Source organism: Rutidosis leptorrhynchoides, chromosome 4, assembly GCF_046630445.1.
Source record: "Rutidosis leptorrhynchoides isolate AG116_Rl617_1_P2 chromosome 4, CSIRO_AGI_Rlap_v1, whole genome shotgun sequence".
Lineage (NCBI taxonomy): Eukaryota > Viridiplantae > Streptophyta > Magnoliopsida > Asterales > Asteraceae > Rutidosis > Rutidosis leptorrhynchoides.
The window spans coordinates 154,575,543-154,598,834 of record NC_092336.1 but is presented as its reverse complement, the minus strand read 5'-3'; the positions used below and the strand labels follow the sequence as shown (position 1 = coordinate 154,598,834).

Here is a 23,292-nt window from a genome sequence, read left to right as displayed (position 1 = left end):
ATTCTCAAGTTACTAGCATCTGCCCATTAAAAACTGCACTTATATACTACTGTACTTATAAAATATACTCGGTATTTATCAAAGATTGGGAGGTGATATTAGTTTAGAAATATTCATCTCCCATTCAAGCTTATACGGAGTAGTAGAGTAGTAAACATATTTTTGTACTATGCCCCCACAATTTCTTCTTTCTTTCGTTTGTCTCCTGTCTCTCTTTGCTTCATCTCTCTTTCAAATCCTCAATGTCAGATTAAAACCCTCTCCAACCCTTTATTCATTTCCCTAAATCTTTAATCCTTTTCCAATATTTTATAATCTGATTTATTATTTTTTTCATTTTTCAGATCGAAAAATCTGATCTTTGACTCTACATAACTTATCACATACCATTCATTTCATTTACTTAAAAAAAATCGTCATATCAAAGCCATAATCTTTTCATGGGTATTCGTTGATTTATTTAATAAAAATTAATTAATCATTATTTCAGAAATGGGTGTTTGTTGAAAGCTTCAGTAGTGGCTGTTTCTTGTCACTTCAGCTTCATTTGGTATGCCTTTTTTTTTTTTTTTTTTATCTCACTTTCATGTTATGTTATGTTGTTAGATTAGTTAAAGATTCAAACTTTATTGGTATTGATGCTTGTTATTATCTGGGTATCAAATCATTTTGATTAGTGTTGTTTTATGTGATAAAAGTAGGTTCAATCCAGTTCTGTTATGTAAATCTTTATACGTTATGTGGGTATTGAATGAAAGCCATAAATGTTTAATTTTGACTTGAAAAAAAAAAAAAAATTCAAACTTGGTACTTTACTATGATGCAAGATAGATTTGTTAAGCTTTTTATCTTAAAAAGGTTTTTTGTTTTAATTAACTTCATACTGTTTAAGGTAACAATCAACACTCTCATCAATACCAAAGCGAAGAAAATGATTTTGCATTAATCAGATGTTGACTTTTTGATTAAGAGGTATAGAATATACTCCAGTTTTTAATAATTTGTTCACCTTAAATTTCTGATTCCTGTTAAAGGCAATAACCCTATAGCCACTAGTAGTTGTTTTGACTACGGGTAAGACTTTGAATAACATCAAGATTTGCACTCTTAAAATGAAGTACAAAGTTTTTACTATTTCTTGATTCAAAGAAGTAAATTTAGTGTTTATGATTGTTGTTCTACTTCAACATAAATAAGAAGGGTACTTGGTTTGGCCATCATGATGAATACCATAAAAATGATTCGACTTGCATGTGTATATTGTATTTGTTACTATATCAAATTAAATCATGCAATTAAAATGAAAAGTTAATCAGAATGTAATCTCATATGTACATCATCACTTTGGTTGTGCTTTCACTATTTTGCAATATGTGATCCAAGGTCACGCGTACTGATTCGGGCTGAGAAACTGGTCAGATGGACAGGACGGGTCAAATGGGTTTTAAAAGTGACCCATAACCCAAATCTGTTTCAATTTGTCACCCAACCTGCTCATCTTGCGATTTTTAGGAAGCATATATGCTTGTGATTGTGAAAATGCAATAAGGAACTTAACTAGCATTCTATATATGTGATTTTCTACATGTTTCTTGCAGATACAACAGCAATTTTTTAAGGAATTTGACATTATTTGAGTATTTGAATTTCAACAATGGGTAGAGGTAAGAGTAAAACAAAGAAAAGTTCAGCTATCGTTCATCATGAGGATGGAAGTGGGGAAGAAGAAAGGTTGCCCGTTAAACGAAGAGGAAGACCAACAAAAGCTCAAAAAGAAGAAAATGAACATGGAAAGAGCAATGAAGATGAAGAAATAAAACTTGAAGCTTCATTAGAGAGTGAAAACAAAAGAAAGAAGCCGTCTTTACAGACAGAAGAAAATGTGGAAATGATGAAAGATGAAAATGGTGTGGGACCCACAAAAAACGATAACGATTTAACCAAAAATGTGGGATTTAGACATAATGGAAGCAGGCGGAAAAACAAGCCACGAAGGGCAGCTGAAGTCGGTGTTAGTGTGTGTGAAGTTTGCAGCTAGTTGGTGTTGAGAAGCCGAGGAATTTTTGGTTTCAGTTTTGGGTCGGGTCGGGTCGGGTCGGGTCGTAATACTAAAATTCTGATGGACTCTTTTTGTATGGTATTTCATGAACTTTTGTATGTGATTTTGCTAGAAATTTTAATTAACAATGAGAATTTTTGCAGAAGGTTTTATAGTATCAACCAAGTTTGGCAAAAGCATTTTTTAGAGATCTTGTGATGTTTCTGTAGTCCACCTTATGATTTTTTTCAAGGTAGGATTATAGATTTCTCAAGTCTTTCTTGAATCCAAGCTTTTGCCTAACGTTCTTTTAAGCTTTTACAAAATTTAAATTTTGTATATAACTTTCAAAAAAAGATTGATAACTTTAGAAATCAAGTATATGATTCTTATAAACCTTTATACTTTGTTTATTTCCATATAATACCTTAGTATAAAGATTGTCAACCTTACAAAAACTGTTTATACTTTGTAAATTTGCCAATAATCAAATATTCACATCTTGCAGTATTATCAGGTAGCCATTTCTAAAGTAGATTTACCATTCACAACTAATATATCATGTTAAAAGCATGTTGTCTTTAAGAACCCATGACCAAGGAAAAGATTTGTTTTGACTACCATATAATAATATGGACAATGCTAATCATAGCCCTATAGCCCTTAAGGCGCTCCCATCAGTGGTGTCTCCACTCCCACCCACCCCATCGCCCAGGAGGGCGCTACTGCAGTGGCGCCCAGGCGGCCGCCCAGCTAGCCGCCCTCCTCGTCTCTGCTTCAGCCCTTCTACGAGATATTTGTGGACGGAAGATAGCATTTTTTTACTTGTACATGGTGTTCTAAAATTTGTACACACAATAATTAATTAATATAATTTATTTGAGGAAGTATGTCACTGTTAGTAGTGTTTAGTCCTGGATTAATCTTGAGAAGGAAATTAATCTTGAGAAGGAAACGCTGATGTGGCGGTGAGTGCTGGGGACGAAGGAGTGTCACCATTAGGAGCCACCAATAGGACAATGGTTAAATATTAATCGCAAAGTGCTAATTTTCCATATTATAATGTATTTTTCTGTACTTATATTCATAGGCTCAGTTATTCATGAAACAATTAAGTTCTATAATGAAATTTTTTGAAGATATGGAAGGCTTAACCATTGTCCTAAGAGCTATGGTTATAGCATTTTCCTAATACGGAGTAATATAGTACCTACTAAAACTTTAAACATTATACGAAGGGACAAATGAATCTTTATAAGACAAGACGAGTGGTATGCAATGAATGTATAATTAATCAACATGATATTATTGCTTTTGTTCACAAAACAAGACATTATGGCAACTTGCCTACCTGATATACTACTAATATGCATAAGCTGCTCACATTTATTTACTACCACAAAACTCAGACAGCAGCTCACCTTGAAACGAATGAAGATATATGTTTTGAACACAGACCAAACCTTGAAAACTCTAAACAAGTCAAAACATTAACGTTTTTATTCTATTCATCAAGAGGGCCAAAGAGTTAGCAAAACATTACATATGAAACTGCAACTCAAATTTCTGAACTTGTTGCAGCACCAACGTAAATGGCAATAATAACTTTCCTTCATTGAGAGTTTTATATCCTTTACTTGATTGCAACTATACTTCAAATTGCTACTCACCTTGCAGGCAATATAGTTGTCTAATGTTACCTGAGGCTGCAAAAAGTTTATAATATAGAATAGATTAACATGCGTTCTGTACTACTTTTTAGTAAATAAATTAACCAATTGTTGGATTCACATTTAAATAATGAGTACCATATAACCAGTCTTTAAAGTAAGCATGAAGTGCACTCGACAATTCCTTTTTTCTAATATCTTCCAACGGTGCTTCTCTCAGCATCTGCTTAACCTCAAATAAATTATTCTCCTGTAAATAAAAAAAAAAAAAAAAAAAACTTAAGGAGCAAGAAAATGATTAAAAAAATAGTAAAAAAGTAAAATTAAGAACATACATTTCGTCGCTGACATGACAAGTAGATATCAGGAAGTTGAAACGGATTATCTTTTGTGGACCCAGATGAGTCACCTTCTAACCAGTTAGGAATCTGTAACAAACAAAACCATTATCAAACAATATGTAGATAACACGACTTAAATACACGATACACAAAATTGAGCATACCAAGAAGTTTGTAAAGTGATCAGGGTCTAAGTGAGTAGCGGTTTCAGCTTGACAATCGGATACGCCAGCTGGATGAGAATGTGAATCGTGTGGATCAATTAGACCCAATGCAACAGGCTCACCCCATCTGTTTGGAGTAGTTTCGATACCTACTTGTTTCATGTGTTCCTCCAATTGTGGGTAATATGTATTATACGGTGCGATCTGCACCACAAGGTTATTAGTAAAAAAGACGTTTTTCTAGAATGGTTATTAGTTGAAAAACATGTTTTTTTGTAAAATTGGGTCGGAGTGGAGTTTTCATAAGAAATACCTGGAGCTTATGGTTGTCACCAACAATAAGGGGTTGTTGGTTTACACCCAAAAAGAATAAACATTCACGACAATTAGCAATGCATATTCGCTTTGCAGCCGAAATCACATGAACCCTCTCACAGTGTTCGATTCTTACAGCCTGAAACATGATAAAAACATTAGCAGCATTCATATATATATTATATTATACTAAACACTAATAGATACAATCAATGATATAATATATTGTGATAGTTGGAGACGAAGAAATTTTTGACAATATGCATGAAATTGTAAGAAAAACATTTTCAACTTTTTAATTAATGAAATCTGAAAGCTTTATAGAGGGCATCCATGACATTTTATAGTAACCAGGTTTAAGAAAATTTTATTCAATAATAGAAGAAATTAGGGTGAGGTGTAAGATTAAATTTTATTATATTTATTTTTGGATTTTTGACAAACAATATACGATTCTTGGTTTTTAATCATACCTTTCCAACAGCACCTAGAACTATAGTAGCATCAGAGCATCCATATATGGTGGCGAATTTCAAAGGAGCTAAGACATAAATCACAGATTCATGACAATTTATAACCTGCACATAATCAAAATAACGTAAACAAGTACTCTCATTCAGATCTTTTGACCATTGATAAACTCACATCTCGGCCTACTTTGATTCCTTTGTATGTTTGGCATCTAAATAACTAGATAGAAAAGTAAACAAGAACATATCAATAGGTCTAGATGTCTAGAAGCAAATAGTAAATCGAAGGGAGAAAAATTACTTGTGGATGCCATGCTACATATATTTGAAACCTGAATATTTTAATTCATTTTAGGTTGGTATGAAAATAATTGTATTAACTTGATCTTCAGATTTTATAATACAATACAATTAATATTTAATTCAACACTTCAAGTTTAATTTTTTGTTGCTAAATATCTTCCATTGCTCACAAAATCTTTGTTTATTCTTTACAAGAATAAAAACTGTATATTGATTCTTATCTATCGCTAACGACCCAATAAACCAAACTCTACTTTCAGCAAAAACAGGAAATGCCACCATGCAAAAGGACAAGTTATAGAATAATTCATGAATTCATATTCATAATTCATAGATACTACAGTATTCTTCTAAAATTCCAAACAAAAAAAGAAATATGTTATAGTGCATTATGAACTCTGCATTTTTTTTAAGAAAATCTCTAAAGAGTGCATATGCAACGCATAAGATAAAACAAAACTAACCTTTACAAATGATCCTTGAAGTTCACTGGCTTGCTTTACATATGATTGTTTAGAAATCCCCTCTATATAACTGGGCCCCTTGGCGCTAGTAGATGCCTTAAAACTAGGAGAGGCATCAGTCATTAAAACATCCTGATCAGAAGAAGGACTAGTTTGACCATTCTCTTTTGCAGAAACTTTATCAGAGATTCGATCCAATGCATCAGAAATATTTTGTAAAATCCAATCATGAACTTGAGATGCAGGAACAGGTGCAGCAGGCATATCAGGATCTGAATTTGCAAAAAATGGTGCATTTTGACTCAATGGAGCTTTCTCCAATCCATTTTCACCAAAGTAGATCAAAAATCCAAGATGCTCAAACTTCTCCATTGTCAAAACCTGCAAAATTTGAATCAAACATCAAAACTTCGCAGTGAATCTTTACTAGGTGGTGTTTTTTTTTTAAGATGTTTTTTTCTGAAGATCTGCGGACCATGTCTGTAAAGAATATGCGGTCTAAAGGTCTGTATGTTGAATACTGAATAATGAATACTGAATAATGAATACTGAAGATTGTTTGTATTTATGTCTGCAAAATAACTTAATCTTGTCTGCAGCACTTAAAAGCACATTTCTAAGTCTACGAGATTGCAGACGGAATAATACATTATTTTATCTTATGTCTTCAGAAAAACAAACAGTCTGCAGTAAAAACGTCTACGAGTGGGCAGACGTAAGACATAATAAGGTCTGCAGACCAAAAAACAAACGACACATTTGTTTTTATGTCTGCAAAATAACTTAATCTAAGTCTGCGAGATTGCAGACAGAATAATACATTATTTTATCTTATGTCTGCAGTAAAATGTATGCGAGCGTGCACACATAAGACATAATAAGGTCTGCAGACCAAAAAACAAAAGACACCGTATTAAAAGACCCTTAAACATCAGACAACTACTTGCTAAAAAAGAGAATTTTTTTTAATGAAAATTAGGAGAGTAAGTAAATGATTGACAAACCAGTGAATCTTCCCCTTCACCTTCGAGAGGGTCAGCCAAAAGAGAGATTATGTTGCCCAAATGCTTTTGTAAGTAAGATAACTGATGGGCCTCTTCATTGGCTTGTGATGGCATAGACCTCCGACTATTGCTGCGCACAAGCTGCTCATTGCAATATAATGAATAAAGTAAAATAAATATTACATTTGTGTATTTAAACAAAAGAGTAACTAGTAAGCATCAACACTGAGACAATTTGCACGTCTAACCAATTTTGGCTAATCAAATTGTAAAAATAAATGTACCTATTTATCAATTCATGGATAATATACAAATGAATCATACAAATGTGATAAATTCAATAACTTTCAACAAACACACACATATTAAATGACCTGTAAAGGCGTAAGAGCAGATAAAAATCCATCAAAAGCAGAAGTAGAAGGCCAAACATCAGCCACAGCAGCAGAATCCTTATGACCTTTAGGAAGCAAACGTTTGTACGACTGTATATACAAAAATATAATCAGATCATATACATTTACACCAACGGAATCAACCTCATCAGCTTTCGCGGTAACAAGTGGATCGGAATCCGAATGAAGAACGGACGAAATTATATCAATTACAAGGCGTGCGTGCTCCGGTGAGATCGTTAGGGTTTCAGATATGATAACAGAGTTAATTCGGTTATTTGGCGGATGTGATTGAAGTAATTTGTCACGAATGGAAGTTAGGGTTTGTGAACCGTCGGTGAAAATGAGTTTTTGTAAGGGAATTAGGCCGTGTTCGAATGGTTCACGGCGGGGGTGTATGTATAGGTTTTGTGGTTGCGACGGTGTTGATGGTTGCTCCGGCGGTGGTTGTGTGTCTGTCATGGTGGTGAATTTGGGGGAGGGAAACGGATGATTTTGGGGGAAATGAACTTTGATTGATTAAATTGAACAAAATGAAATTGTGGATGGGTACGTGGCAATCTGGGAGATGGTCAAGATGGAATTAATTTTAACAAAATAATCAATGTACGATCAAGCCAAAAATCACAAGTTAAAAGGAATTTCGGTTTGAGTAAAACAAGTTGTGTAGCACTCGCTTCGCGTCGAGACTCCGTTTTAAATGCGAGTTAAAAATAAAAGTCTTGATCTATTTTATAAAAAGAAATTTTTCGACATCTAACATTGAAGAGTTGTTCCTTTTGTGAAAGTTGCTTCTTTTAGCGTTCTTTTTTTTTATAGTTAGTTGATCTATTTTGTAAAAAAATGTTTTTCGACATCTTTTGGTAACATTGAAGGGTTGTTCCTTTTATGAAAGTTGTCTCTTTTATCGTTGAGGAAGAATAGTTGATTTTTTTGTAAAAAGAATTTTTTTCGACATCTTTTGGTAACATTGAAGGGTTGATTCTTTTACGAAAGTTGTTTCTTTTATCGTTGGAGATAAAAAAAAAGTGAAATGACGAAAATACCGCTGATTACTATTGATGAATACTCTTGTGGTATTCAGATCTTCAAGCTTGTTCTTCGTGTTCATCAAGATTTTCAAGCGTGTTCTTCATTATTTGGGTTATTTGATCTTCATCACCAAGTTTTCTTCTTGTTTCTTGTTAATCTTCATCATCATTAACAAGGTATGATCCAAAATCTTAAAACTTTTAAATCTTTCTTTCAATTCATGTTTATAATCATAATCATATTCGTGCATAATCTTAACATTCATATTATTTAGATCCTCAAAATCCTAAACCCTAATCACTAAAATACAACTTTAATTAACTAACACTAATTAATGAAACCCTAATACTACTTATACTATTAATTAACATGTATACACTATTACTATTACTAACACATGTAAGCTACTACTTACTACACAATTTTGTCTTTTAGAAATTGACGAGGGTGAAGTGAAGAGTCTGTAAGCTGTAGTTAAAAGTGTGTTCTAGAAATATCTAATAGAGCAAAAAGACCAAAATACCATTACACTATATACTACTAATTAAATTAGCGTAATTTTACCTAACCTTAAATTCACTGTTTACCTGTAGCCTTTTTTTCCCCTTCCCCTGGTATCTTCTTCCCTATATCACACTATACATATCAAACACCTGAAACAATAAAGTCAACCCATTCATCATCATCCTCATCATCATCCGGGAACATATCATCGCCTCATCGTGATCATCGACCGCCATCATCATCGTCAATATCATCAGTCATCATCATCATCCTCCTCCATAATCATCATCACCAACACCCGACATCCTGTTATTTTACTGTAAGTGCTTTCAAAATACTATTGATATTTTTTTTCTCCCTTTTACTGCTTTGATGGTCATCAATTTAAGTCTCTATCTTTGCCTTTGATGTAGTAACATATGTTTTCTTCTTTGAAAACTGTTCTTCAATTGAGCTTTTTTCCTCAGGCTTTTTTGTGGTCAGTTCTAAATTAGGGTTTAATTCTATATGTATCTGGGTTATATAATCTTTATTACTTATGACTGTGTTGTGAGTTTGTAAATACTAGGGTTTGTGGGAAGTAATAATTAACCGAATTTAACCCTAAATCTACGTCTTCATCTTCATATAGCATTATGATGATTTGTTGGTTTCAACTGGATTTAACTATGTCGAATGACTTCTCATAATCCAATTTTCTTGGGTCAAATGATGTTAAAACAACTATATCTGCCAGACTAGGAAATTCCTGAATCAGAGGATTACATAATTCATCAATGGTTTTATATATTTGGAAAAAAGTGTCTCAAGTCGGCCTAATCCCGCACATTTGGCACATCTGCTATAGTGTTGTATGATCCTTTATTCTGTAGTTTTACATTTGCTTAGGAGCACCATTAGCAGCTTGAAAAGGGAATTTGATAACGAAAAGCTAGGGGGTTGTTATATCTTACATGACATCTGCATATGATTTTTAAGACCGGTACTATTAAAAGCTTGAATGAGTATATGTATGTGTATTGTATGCGACAAACTATGCTTTTTAGTTTTACATAATTATTGCATATGCATCTGATTATATTTCTATTAAATTTGCTTCTAAATATATTATATATATACTTCATCTATTGATTGTTTTGAACTACATCGTTTAATCTCATTCCGACGTTGTGTACGTTCCTTTGAGGTTTATTGTGGTGACTTATTTTGGTAAGAAATTAAAATTGTTTTAGGTTGGTAGTGTCTTATATTACTTACAAAATTTAAATCAGAATCGTTAAGGATCCTCTGGTAATCTTATACTCAAAGATCATTGATAATCTTCTACTAAATGGTAAATTTTGATGTTTTTTTTTTCGTTTGACATAGATATTGCAAATACGTGATATGCAGATTTTGATCGGTTTGAGTGTCCGGTTTTGATATGAGTTTTGATTTGATATGGTAGCCTTCATACTTTGAGAAACTATCAACTTGCATATGCCCGGTTCAAAGAATGCCGTAATATGGTCAACAATGAGGTGAGTTTTTAGTTAAATATATCACAAACATATACTAAAATATGATATTGTAGTATGTTTAGTGATTTACCATTATTTATATACGTAATAATTTTAGGTTTTGTATACTTACTAAAAGCTCACAGTCTTTCTTTATTAAGTCTTCGTCAATTATGTTCTTTTTGGTTCTAGCAAGCATGTGATATTTGAAATTATGGTACCAAACTATCAACCAAGTTTAAAACCATTTTGGAGCTAAAATGATGAAATTATTGCTTTTATGTATGGATCATCTAATATTCATATTACGCTTGCTTTACTAAATCATATGGATTATTTTTTTACTGATCATATACTAACTTTACTACTTATAATGCTTTATCATTTTGTAAGTGGAGAAATGGGCAGGCAATGGGTTTTGGTAAGCGGGTCAAAATAGTTACATGTCACAAAGATAGTTTAAATATAGTAGTTGTTCATTTTTCATGTGTAAGTGATATACATGCATGTGATGTACTTTGTGAAGCATACTGCAAATCGGTCAAAAGGAACTGATATGGAACTGCTCCAAAGTATGTGTACTGTTTTTCTAAATTTGTAAAAATTTTGTCCGACTTTTCATATAGTTAAAATTTGTATTATTGTTATTGAACAATATACACTAAATTTAAACGGGTCATTGGTTGATTTTTTCAAGGATTAGTTGTCAAAATTTTCTTAGTTTTAAGGGTTGCATTTGTTGGGTTTCATGGGTTGTTAAGTGGTCCTTTTAAAATGGGTTGCATTTGTTGGGTTTTAAGGGCTGTTAAGTTGTCCTTTTGTATGTGGACTGAAATTGTTAGGTAGATCAATATGGGTCATAATATGTTTATTAGGAGTATGATCAATAGAAAGTGCAACGTGCAGTGCTGGTATGTTCATAAGCAGAGGTTATGGGTTGACATATTTGACTTTTAAAAGTCAATCTGAAAAGTCAAAGTCCAAACTGAATTTCTTTTTTTAGTCTGCAAAACCATAACTCTTTTTTTACCTTATAAAACTGTAGATGTTTCAGTTTGCAAAATGATTAGTGATTTACTATGATATTAGTGATTATTGATTTACTATGATATTATTTGTCACAATTAAAAATGGAATTTGATATTGCTATTGGGATGGCGTAAATAAAATTGAGGATTTGCAGACTAAAACATATGTATATTTTTGATAACATAATTCTCATCTATTTTGGAATCTATCAATTTTCAAAACCAGTTAACAATTTCAAATTGAGTGTTACTTACGGTTTTACATAATAGGTGCACATCCCATATATTTAAGAGGCAGATTACTTAATAGCAATGAACTTTTGAATTTCATCCCAGTTAACTCATATTGTCATTGTGACAAGCTGCTGGCCTGACTTACCCATATCCAAACATATGCTACTGATATTGGCATTGACCACTCTACTTCCTTTGATGTATTATCCTTCAGTTAGAATAGTACCACTTTTAATATTTTCACATATATTTAAGATGTGTACAATCCTTTTTATGGGCATCTATATGCATGTAATCTATTTTACGTTTATGTGATGATGAAGGTACTTTGGATTGAAAGCGGGTGGCATCTTATTTTATCGATTGATATGAAATGTCGATTGGGATGTGCAGGTTGTTAATGAACAATTGAATAAACGAAATGAGATTGAATGGTGATTTTGGATAGATGTATGTCACTTATGGAACTGCTGAAAACATTACAACTACCCCACCTATTCAGAATGGTAATTCTTTATTTACTTATAATTTCATTTGTAATTCATGTTGTTGTCATTTATTATGGATCAACTATGTTGTCTCTTTTTGTTTGATAAATGCTCTTTCATGTGGCGGTAACAACAAGTCAATTTGTTGTTTATTTACATTCGATTGCTATTTAGAGTTCTGCATTTGCACATTGTGTTAGAGGCGTGACTACAAACGATGAAGGTACAACATATTTATGGTTAAAATGTTTACTTCTTTTCAACCGGATTATGCACTTACTGAATAATTTAGTTTTATGGTTTTACTCCATAATCAGTTTTATGGAGTAATGTGTATGAAATCGTTGTCTGATTTTAGTCAGCAAGGTTCGGTTTTAGGTCTTCATGATCGCGATGTTGTTTCAGTTGATCTGAAACCTATTTTAAATGAAATTCAATTTGATCATTTAATTAGTGAGGCTCAACAACTGGATGAATCAGTTGTGAATTTGTGGTATGTTTATTTATTTTCCAAGTGTTCCATAACTTTATATATGCATTGAACCAAGGTTCACCTAACTGATACTCCGTAACATCTAATGTTTTCAGTTGAGATTTTTATTTTTATTTATTTATTTATTTATTTTTGCTTTGCATCTGATCATGTCGTGCTAAGTGTATTTGCAGATTTTTATATTTAACACATTAGTTATAAACGCTTAAACGGGTCTTTCGGGTTAAATGGTGGGTTGGTAACCTGTCAAATGGGTCAAATGGGCATGGCTAGGAGAAAGAGGGATGCTTCTGATGAGGATATGGATGTTGAGGTTAATTGGGCGTTAGAGAATGTTAATACTTTTGGGTTAGATTGTAGTGAGATTGGTGATGATCGACCTCTTTTAGGGTGTTCGTTTTCGTGCGATGGCAAGTTTCTTGCTACCTGGTACGTTTCCTTTACTTTGAATGCATTTACATATGCATTGGCAAGTGGAATTTTTTTTTTTTATTGGATATGATTTAGTATATTTGTTGGGTCAGCTCAAGAAGGATTTCGGTTGGGTCGGCTCAAGAAGGATTTGGGTCCAAATAGGTCGGTTTCTTAGTATTATTAGAAAATAATACAACTTTTACTCATTATTAGTATTATCAATATTATTTTATCAAATAAATATGTGATACAAAGATATTTTTACCACACGTAATATAATTACATTAATAATACATATCACTATATTTTTATGATATTAAGTGAACTTTAGGTACATTTTGAAAACACTATACTGCACAAATACTTTTCTCATTGGTAACTTCACTATTTTGTCTTTCTGAACAAGGTGTACATGTAATTGTGTTTACTGTAAATTGGCCAACTTTAAACGTTGATGCATTTACTATGGTTCGATTAAACTTATATATGTGACATTGTGTTTGAAAAAGTAGCAAATGTAACATTATTGGTCAACTTTTTAAACTATCTGCAAATAAAGAACCAAATTGTGAATGGATCTTTGCCACGAAGACTACTGGAGTTACATCTTCTATACTCTGCATATTGTGGATACAATACGCTTCAACTTACTTTTTGTGTAGCTATAGGTAGCATTTTCAACTCATTTAATCGTGGACATTACAACCCATTTGATATATTTGTTGGTGAAACAGCATGAAGTTGTTCACACAAAAATACTGAAGCAGATTAGGTTTGTTTAGTGAGCACCAAATTCATCTTACCTTTTTGGTATGTTGGTATAGAAGTGAATAGATTGAAACATATAAAATAATATAGGGTTAGTTGATGGCTCTAATTCTTAATGTTTGAAGCAATATGCACTATACATTTTTATTGTTTACATGCTAACAATAATGCGAACTATCCGTTTACTTATGTTTGACTTCAAAAATGATAATGATCCATTAAGAACAAGTTTGTCTTTTTTTTTTTACACAAGCTGGATTTTTTTTTTTTTTTTTTTTTTTTTTTTTTTTTTTGTATTGGTGAATATATGAGTTACGGTATTGAAGGGGATTAAGTATTCAAAAATTGTTGGATTTGGTGTATTTAGAGGTCTGGTCCTTTTAAGGAGGATGATGTTAAACCCAAATCTAAGGTTTGTTTAAAAAGTAATACTCATAGTTTACATTAAATTCAACTAAGCGATGTTGAATTTTTGATAGTTTACAATCTGACGTTTCCGAATTTGATCAATTCATTCATTTAGCTAAATTGGGTCCCTTGATGTTCGTTGTTTTTTATTTTTTCAGGCCCTGTTAAGTTTGCAGTTATAGAGTTGTCTCGGGCAGTGACGGGTGAGTAATTGATTCACATTTTTGTTTGCCATTTTTGTAGTTTTTTTGGGAGAAATTGTTAATATATATATATATATATATATATATATATATATATATATATATATATATATATATATATATATATATATATATATATATATATATATATATATATATATATAGTGGACCAATCTATAGATAAGCACTAAATGAGGTACAAACTGGATAAGTGAATATGGGGCCTCACATTTTAGAAATTCCAATTTTATACTAAAAAACGCGGAAGGGTATTTTGGTCATTTTCATAATTTAATTTTCCTTAGCAATAAAAGAAAAGGAAATAAAAGACTGCAGTTAGGGTTCAGTTCATACGTTCTTCAGTTCATCTCCTTTAACTGATATCTTATCCAATCTCAGATCCTTATAACACGATTTTGATTTCACGTTACGGACTCAAATAGAAAGCTTCAAAATCATGATTCCGAGACGACGAAGGTTCCATCGATTTGAACTGTAATTTTAGAATCTGAGCGTAAAAGAAGACTTCTGATTATCATTGTGATTGTTTCGAAGAAAATCGTCATTTGATTGTTCGGTGGTTCTGTTAATCAATTGAAAAGTAGCGAAGTTTATCGAAGAACAAATGGATGAATTCTAATAGGTTTCTTCTTGTTTTATGAATTAGGTCTCTTCTTTGTTTTATGAATTAGGAATTTAGCTAAGTCTCTTGTTTTTTTTTTTTTTTTTTTTTTTTTTTTTTTTTTTTTTTTTTTTTTTATGAATTAAGAATTTAGCTAAGTCTCTTGTTTTATGAATCAAGTGATCTTCATTTGTAAAATTAGATACTTAAAATCAATTCATAGAACCGAGAGTTGATATAGTTCTTACATGATCTTTCTAGTAATTAGTAAAAAATTTCAATACGAGTGTAGTTTTGTGTACATGATGAATGATTTTCCATTTATAAGATGTTGCACACTAGGTGTTTGATGTTTTGTCTCAATGATAAATGTAAGATAAATGAAATATTAGACTACTTGATGAATTAAAGTAACGATTTTTTTACTCATCTTTCAGAGTCTTGTAATTTTTGTATTTTGTTTGAAATGTATAACTGTCAATCAAAGTTACTAATTTGTTGAATCTATGTCTATGCACACTTTTTTTATGAATAGTTAGGTTGCATTTAGAGACGGAAAACACTTGTTATTTTATTTGTAGATAATTAGTTAATGAAGTTTTTTTTACCAAGTAATGAAATTTTGGAACTCATAATTGCCTTAATTTACCTACAATAGAATGTACTAGGTCTGATAGTGTTCTGATATGTTGCACTAAATAAATTTTTGTTATTTTTTATCAATAATCTTGTGGTAAAGCAGGGCTTACTGAAGGATGCTATATTGGGAGATGTATCTTTTGTAGAGCTTAGTCTTGGATGAAATTTAACCCAAATAGTATGTGCACTTTCTTACAAATTTCAAAATATAGTCAGGTTGCCATTTTATATAGGTTAACTTGATTTTTCTCATTTATTTTATAAAACATATGTCATCAATTTTGTGTACTACAATGAGTTTGATTGGTATTATGTTTTATCTATATAAACGGTCAAATCATACAAAAGAACTGCTTAAAGGAAACACTTCAGATAGTCAAATGCGTCTATATTTTTTGAAAGTTTATGCATGAAAAATTTAGACGCTTGGTGGGTCGGATCAACTTGACTTGACCTATGTACCAACTTTGACCCAAACCTGACCCACATCAACCCATATGCCATGTTGCCACCTCTACAATGTGAACATAAAGATAATACTCCCTAATATTGGGAATGAAGTTAGAAATCGTCAGCTTGGAAAACTAAGTTTATAAGTATTAAGTTTTATGATGAATGATTATTATTTTCTGATGAATGATAATTTTTTGATTGTTTAGTTAATATATAACACGTGTTGAAATGTCTCAATGATTTGCAATTATAAACTTTTTTGATTGTTTCAGATATTGTAGGCTCGATTCAAATTGATATTATAAACATTTTTTATTGTTTCACATAGATTATTACTGAATGTCATTATCTTCAGGTGAGTTTTCACACTATTTCTCGCAAAAGTTATAGAAAAGCTCGGTAAATATAATGTTCGAAAGATTATGTTCATAAGGTCTAACTGATCATCACACGAAAAAAAACAGGCAAATCTTAGTCAACTCAAGATACTACGAATAAAAGGAACCCTGCGTTAGAATTTATTAAGCATGTGTGTGCGGTTCGATCTTATTCTTGACAAGGTTAGTTACGTACATAATACACATATGTACAAAGGTAAAACAAGGATCTACTACATACATTTTTTTGAACTAATAAAAAGTATGCATTTCGGTTTACACCATCAATGGAATAATAACTTTCTAAAGATTCTATCGTTCAAAATCCGTATTTGTAACTGGTTTAGAATATATTAGAACCAAGTTTGGCTTATGTGATATTTATCATTTTTTTTTTATTATCTATATTCACCTTTAGAAATGTAGAAATGCTAAACTACATGATTTAAACTGCCATGCATTTATCTCTAAGAACAACTGATTCTGATCTAGTCCCCTTTATGCTTCATGAATGGTTCTCGCACATGGAATTATTTTTAGACAGATCTATCGTTTGTGTTCCGGTACTTATCTCTAAGAATAGTTAATTAGATTAGATGAGCATCCTCTCCCCACCTTTTGCAACTTTCAAAGAAATTAAAGCTTGAACAATGATAGTGGCAATATCAACCCATTCTTTTATAAATTGATATAGCGGCCTGTATTGTTATTTCGATTAGGAAAAATCAAAAGGAAATGATTAACTAAGGACAAAAAAGATTACAACGAATTTCAAGGGTTTTGCAACCAGACATTCCAGTTTATATTGGATTTCATAAAACGACTCGAGATCCAATTAAACGAGGAATCAACAATACAATCAATTAAGTGACACTTCCGAAATTTGTTAGTGTTAAGTGGTTGATTTGTACTTAGTTTCGTAACTGATATTGTTATTGTTAATTATGTGATGATTACATAGCTGTATGTGTAACATTAATTATTTTTAATTGGTATCTGAAATGTGAATTTGAACCTATACTTGTATATAGTATAGATGATGAGATGAGAATATATAAGCATCTGCTCCTCACAATCACATCTCATGATCCCATGATCTTAAGATTCAGATTTCTTAAGCATTTGTCAATTAGTCCCTTGGATGAAGATGTGATAATGCTTAAGGTTAAGTGGTTATGAAAACATTTACATGCTTTATAGTGGTAGATGGTAAACTTGTATGGTGTAGTTTTATTTGTTTTTTCCGTTTATTGTTGCAGTTAGTTTACATTAAGGGTGGTCCAATCAAGTTACTTAATAGTGGTTGATTTGGCATCTGGTTGCATCTACACTTGAAGGAACAATTGGTACACAGTGCTCAAATAGGTGTAACACCGTCCATTTTTTTTTTTTAATACACAGCGGAAACTTTATACATATAATACTTAAGTTTTACAATACCACGCGATTATTATAATCTATCAGGCGTTACGTTAAACCACTATTATTATGTTATACAAAAGACATCAGAGTTTGTTCTTCAAACATATCCGTCAAAACAGCAAGCTCGTCCCCAAAAACCCTAGCATACAAGTCTACCTGCATGGGAGGAAGTGAGGGGTTAGCACAAAGCTAAGTGAATGGTACAGTCCTAACAGGTATAAGCATATAGCATCAAGCTAGCCAATACACAAACAAGGTCTTGATAACAAGAGGATCGGCGGCCTGGCCGGGCCCTTAACTCCAATCGATCAAGTTGGAGTATACCGATAATTCCAGTTACTGTCTCCCTCGCATAGTATCCAGATGCAGGGGGTGCATCGTTCAACTATACTACGCGAATAGTAACTCCTGAACCAGAAAGACTCATTCCTGCCTCTTGCCCAACTTACAAATTTGGCATAACTACAAAACCATAGCTGCCCCACATGTAAGCCAGTTGCCGCTACAAAACCCGCAATCGGCAATATCACTACCAGACTACTAACCCGTAGTCGGCATCCAGGGTGGCCACAACAAGTCACATAATATAGCACAGTATATCATATACTAAGTATTCAGGTGAGTAAGCCAAGGTAACAGTAGCATAACCCAAAACTAAATACTTATAAACATCAGGAGAGTCCCACTCACCTGGAAATACAAGAACTCAGTAGTCTTATTTCACTGAGCCTTCACCTTTTCCTTTATCACCTGAGAATATCATTTTTCTAGTTAGTAACCATTTCAACCAGATTATACATTAGAAGAAATAAACACGACAATACAGTAAATGAGTCAGAATAGCACTTGACCCAAACATACAAACTCCATCACTCGCACGGGTGGGGTCCCACTCGTGCGACTGACCAGATCACTCGTAAGGGTGAGTATCCTCACTCGTACGACTGATGATGTGATAAAACCGACCTTTAGATTTTTCAACTAAACTAACTAATAAATATTATCACACTACGGGCAACTGGTCCCGATCGTGCAGCAATAGATACTGGCAAGTCAAGTTCGTTCCACAGAAAGAAGCGTATTCAAGAATCTAACAACAATTAATTATACTAAAAAGTAGGGGGTTTTGGATTAGGAATTTGTTATTAATAAAATAATAATAAGATACAACTTAATTAAACTAACTAAATAACAATTAATAAAAATACAAGATTAAAATTAATTAAAAGTGAAGTAAATGAAATTACAATATTATAAAATTTATGACTTAAACTATTTATAAGTAAATTTAAAAAGATTTAATTAAAACCTGAAATTTAAACAAAAATCGTAACAGTACTGGATTTATGCTTCCGCATTCCGCGTATATTTATACGCGTTCTGCGTATGTTTTGAAGATACGCGTTTCGTGTGGAAGTATACACGATCCGCGTATGTTATATTCGATGTGACAAAACAGTACATATTAAGACTGAAGGAGATTGATTTATATTTTAATTTTTCTAAATAATAATACGTAAAAATAATAATAATAATTTGCAATATATAATTGGGAGTATTTACTTAAATATTTCACCTCTAGATCCATGGATTGTTTTAATTTTAAGTCCTATTAAAATGTTTTAGCATACAACTTTATATTTTCTTTCGAATATATAAAGTTTCAACTAACCAAATTAAATCTAATTTTCATTTGATCTTATTTAGATAGTTTACTATTCCTCAAGTATTTAAATTGAGACCTAACCTAGTTTTGACTTTCGTCAAAACTCAAATTATAACGGTTTCCCTTTTTACAATTTTCACTATTATATAACTAATGATATTACCCAAACCACCGAACCTTATTTCTAAATTAGTGTTAATAACTTATTCATAAGTTCGTCTAAATCACTTGTAGTGTTGAAGCTTAAATTATATCAATAGAAATAACCTTCGCTATTTATATCTAACAAATTAAGTGATAAGGATTAAATATCTAATCATATAACAATGGTTCTTTTAGCTAGGCTCAATGATAAAAATACTTAAGTTACATTTTAATATTTACAAATGATAACAATCCATTTCACTAGGGCTCTACATCTAAGAAAACACTATGGGAGTTTACTAACTAATCATGATAATGATACGGGAGTAAAAATAATATTACATAAACATAAACATAATAATAAGTAACAATGACAATAATAAAAAATGAAAGTAACAAACTTACAAAAGGTCTTCAATATAATGATTACAAATGGTAGAAAATGGAAATGAAAGCACCCGTACACACGAACAATACACCCTTAATATTGAAACTATCCTAAATCTTGAAACTTGAAATTAATTGGAACTGGAAATAAATTATACGGAGTACTAAAAATACAAAGACAGTAGTAAAAAATTGAGTTGTGAGTGATATTAATTTTTGTAGTCTATTTATCTCTCCTTTTGTTTTTTCAAATGTGTACTGTACTCCGTATTATATCATATCATTTGAAGTAGTAGGTAGACACTTCCTACTCTGTATTCTGATCCCTTTTTGCTGTAAAAGACTGGAAAGTGACATTATAATATATCAAAAGAACCGTCCCACGTTGCTTTGAATCTATATCTGGCCAAAAAACCACGCGTTTCGCGTAGATAAGTAAACGTTTCGCGTAAGGTATCTTCATGAAAGTTGTAGATTTTTGAGTTACGGACGTCTGGACACCTGATTCGCCTTTTTTCGAGTCAGTATGATTTAGTTATGATTTTTTTCGTGCAGGCGCGCAGATTTCGTGATTTTGATCATTTTAACTTGTAGTCTTGAGGCGCGATGTTGTACTCTTTTGTTGCTCATTAGAAATCTTCATTTTATCTTCATTTTGATCTTTATATCATTGAAAATCCATAATAACATTTCATTCGACGCTTTGGACATTTTAACTAATTACAAACCTGAAAACTACTCGAATACACATAAAATCATAACATTTGGGACTGATATTGCGACTAAAAATATGCATGAATTGAGCAATATCAAATTACCCCACACTTGAACGTTGCTTGTCCTCAAGGAATAACAGTTTTTAATAGACTCGGGATACTACATAATTTTTCATATCAGTCATTCATCACACACACCCCACACGAAATGAAAACACACGCTTTATGAAGTGAATTGAAAACATCACACGATATTTATTGGATCACACACACATCACACGAATTGAAATTCTGACAACAGAAACAAAGTTAAAATTCGTGATTAAGGTTTAAAAATTTGGATCCTTAGGGAAAATTGGACCTTGTGAAAACGTTTTATGATTTTATAAAATGTCATGCTAGTTTTTACACTAGACACGTTTTCCGGTTTTAACCTCAAATTCCGGTTGAGGGTAACTGAAAACCGTAGTCTCAGTCGGCGATTAGCAAGCTATCCGCCCCCATGATTGAAGTATCATGGAACTTGAAACCGAATGTCCTAAAAATGGTTTTACACAATATAATTAATAAAATAGCATAAGTTTTAGAATAAAATTATATCGTGTCCAAATATCATCGGTGAACCATGAGTTTGCACACCTCAATTTGTTATGGCATATGTATGTTGACCGCGGTCAAACATAGATGCGGTTGATCTTTACGGAGACCATCCATCAGGGATTAGATTCATTAGTCTTAAAAGCTAATTTGCAATGTGCCCCCCATTGTACGAGACAGATCCATCTCATGGTTAGGATAAGTCTGACCACCAAAAACCCTGTTTGATGCTGAGGTGAGGTGGATTTCCAGCCGATGATAGAGATGACTTTTCAAGTTTTTTCGTCAACCTACAGCTGTTCTGGACTACATCTTCTAACATAAGTTAGCAAGTGTGTCATTTTGGAAGACTTTACCTCCTTAATGAGATATTCAGGTTTATACATTCCAAAGCAATGATATCAGCTATAAACTTCATAGAAACATGTGATAAATGGTTCTAAACATATGGGTTTATAAATTCTTTTATACTTGGTTTTCTTTAAAATATTTTAATCAAATAAACTTATGTATTTTTAATGTATGGAGACAATAATTTCGGTTTTTGACACCTAATCTTTAATTGCTCGTTATTACCTTAAAAATTGATTAGTTATATTTGTTTAAAAATTGTAAAAATTTTCATAAAAACCACTAAATTATAAGTTCTCGAGAATTTATATACTCCCACCCCACACTTAAGATTATGTAATGCCCTCATTACATAAAATCAGATTAAATGTATAAATTTGAGAGGACAAAAAGTGTAAACTGTTTAGAACTTCCTTTGTTAAGCAATTGGAGATTGTAAAATGCTTATTGTATGAACGTATCCAATCCTTTTTATCACAATAATACTTTCGTGTTTCGCTATGTCGAATCTCATCATCGTAAGTACCTGTCAACAGATATGTTAATCACAAACGAGATGGGGTTGTACTTTAGTAGTACAAAATTTTTTTTACCCCACACTTAAAATTTTTGTGTCTTTTTTTTTAAACAAAAGCATAATAAATTAAAAACACACCATAAAAAAAATTATTATTATTATTATTTTTATATAACTGTAAGTAATTAGAATTTTAAAATATCATTTATAAAATTTATGTTTCTTTTAGGTAACGGAAATTTCGACTATTATGCCTAATCTTTATCCGTTCATAAATTTTAAAATTTAATTTTTAAAATTTAATGTTTTGAATTTTTTTTTTAGATTTTTAAAAAATCACACAAATTTAATAAGAATTAAATGCACTCTTTTTTTTTTTTACTTTTAATATTATAAATCACATAATGAATTAAAGGCACACAAAACATGATTTTTTTTCAACAAGTCATTTTCTCGACTCGACCCCACACTTTATTGCCTAGCGGGGTCAAATTTCTCTATATTTATCGAACGACATGTAAAATCAGTGGAGAAAGTTTCACGAATTAGAAGAGTGAGCCATTCATTTACATCTCGGGTGGTATATAATATATCAGATAAATCCTTTTTCAGTTGACTGAAAAAGAATGACTCAACCCGAGAGTCAACGCACAACTCTTCTCTAAGTGTGGCTTGCAATAAAAATTTTATTCTCCTATGTGGATCCTTCCCAAATGGGTCATCTTTCAAGGTATTCCAAGTGTTAACCTCTTGAGGATATACGAATTCAACATGAGAAGGTGACTCCTCAAGTGATTTTAATATATTAAACTCCTCATCCTCAATGATCCCTGATGATTTCATCAACTCGACCTTCTCATTATCACAATTATACCCGAGTGAATTATTATAAACTGAAAAGTTCTCGGGTGTATGAATAATCGGTTCTACCACTTCAACCTCGGAATTAAAATCGTCATCATTATTCTTTCCATTCACTACATATTCATTTTGACTTATCCTATTTATATATTTCATAGAGGTTTCATATTCTTTTAATTCAAGAGGTTCATGTGAATTTATTTTTACAATTTCAATTTGCACCTTATCCTCAACTGTTTGTTCATTTGGAACCTATAAAATAGGGTTATGATAACAATATGAAGACTCAAATGATGAATCGTCTG

The 23,292-nt window shown here is 31.8% G+C and overlaps 3 protein-coding genes across 10 annotated transcripts; 2 read left to right on the top strand and 1 right to left on the bottom strand.

Moving 5' to 3' along the window:
* Window positions 1–221: 221 nt before the first annotated feature.
* LOC139844039 (uncharacterized) lies at window positions 222–2,141 on the top strand. Of its 2 annotated transcripts, none has more exons than XM_071834242.1 (2): window positions 222–550; window positions 1,599–2,140. In XM_071834242.1, the coding sequence occupies exon 2, from the start codon at window positions 1,655–1,657 to the stop codon at window positions 2,036–2,038; it is 384 nt and encodes a 127-aa protein (XP_071690343.1). In that variant the 5' UTR covers window positions 222–550; window positions 1,599–1,654; the 3' UTR covers window positions 2,039–2,140. The 2 variants fall into 2 exon arrangements, with proteins under 2 accessions (XP_071690343.1, XP_071690344.1); XM_071834243.1 differs by lacking the exon at window positions 222–550 and adding an exon at window positions 941–972 and having other exon boundaries at window positions 1,599–2,141.
* Window positions 2,142–3,329: 1,188 nt separating this feature from the next.
* LOC139840289 (uncharacterized) lies at window positions 3,330–7,651 on the bottom strand. The gene is made up of 9 exons (XM_071830551.1): window positions 7,144–7,651; window positions 6,770–6,910; window positions 5,766–6,146; window positions 5,002–5,106; window positions 4,527–4,667; window positions 4,214–4,417; window positions 4,044–4,136; window positions 3,847–3,958; window positions 3,330–3,744 (listed from the first exon to the last, which is right to left on the bottom strand). Exons 1-9 carry the CDS (start codon window positions 7,624–7,626, stop codon window positions 3,701–3,703), a joined length of 1,704 nt encoding a protein of 567 aa, XP_071686652.1. The 5' UTR covers window positions 7,627–7,651; the 3' UTR covers window positions 3,330–3,700.
* A 1,146-nt stretch (window positions 7,652–8,797) lies between these two features.
* LOC139840288 (U4/U6 small nuclear ribonucleoprotein PRP4-like protein) lies at window positions 8,798–14,939 on the top strand. 7 transcript variants are annotated; one of them, XR_011757334.1, is made up of 7 exons: window positions 8,798–9,019; window positions 10,093–10,220; window positions 11,855–11,967; window positions 12,087–12,172; window positions 12,616–12,871; window positions 14,191–14,235; window positions 14,635–14,939. XR_011757334.1 is itself a non-coding variant. In XM_071830549.1 (6 exons), exons 3-4 carry the CDS (start codon window positions 12,693–12,695, stop codon window positions 13,016–13,018), a joined length of 231 nt encoding a protein of 76 aa, XP_071686650.1. In that variant the 5' UTR covers window positions 8,798–9,019; window positions 10,093–10,220; window positions 11,855–12,692; the 3' UTR covers window positions 14,191–14,235; window positions 14,635–14,939. The 7 variants fall into 7 exon arrangements, 2 of the variants coding, with proteins under 2 accessions (XP_071686650.1, XP_071686651.1); XR_011757332.1 differs by having other exon boundaries at window positions 12,087–12,871; XR_011757333.1 differs by having other exon boundaries at window positions 11,855–12,172.
* Window positions 14,940–23,292: the final 8,353 nt, after the last annotated feature.

Excerpts from the sequence above, each read along its gene's own strand:
- LOC139844039 (XM_071834243.1), top strand. The coding sequence starts at position 1,655 with ATGGGTAGAGGTAAGAGTAAAACAAAGAAAAGTTCAGCTATCGTTCAT.
- LOC139840289 (XM_071830551.1), bottom strand. The coding sequence starts at position 7,626 with ATGACAGACACACAACCACCGCCGGAGCAACCATCAACACCGTCGCAA. Across the intron at positions 5,107-5,765 it reads TTCAAGGATCATTTGTAAAG|GTTATAAATTGTCATGAATC; the intron begins GTTAGTTTTGTT and ends GATTATGTGCAG. Across the intron at positions 4,418-4,526 it reads GTGACAACCATAAGCTCCAG|ATCGCACCGTATAATACATA; the intron begins GTATTTCTTATG and ends CTTGTGGTGCAG.
- LOC139840288 (XM_071830549.1), top strand. The coding sequence starts at position 12,693 with ATGGGTCAAATGGGCATGGCTAGGAGAAAGAGGGATGCTTCTGATGAG. Across the intron at positions 12,872-12,966 it reads GGCAAGTTTCTTGCTACCTG|CTCAAGAAGGATTTCGGTTG; the intron begins GTACGTTTCCTT and ends TTGTTGGGTCAG.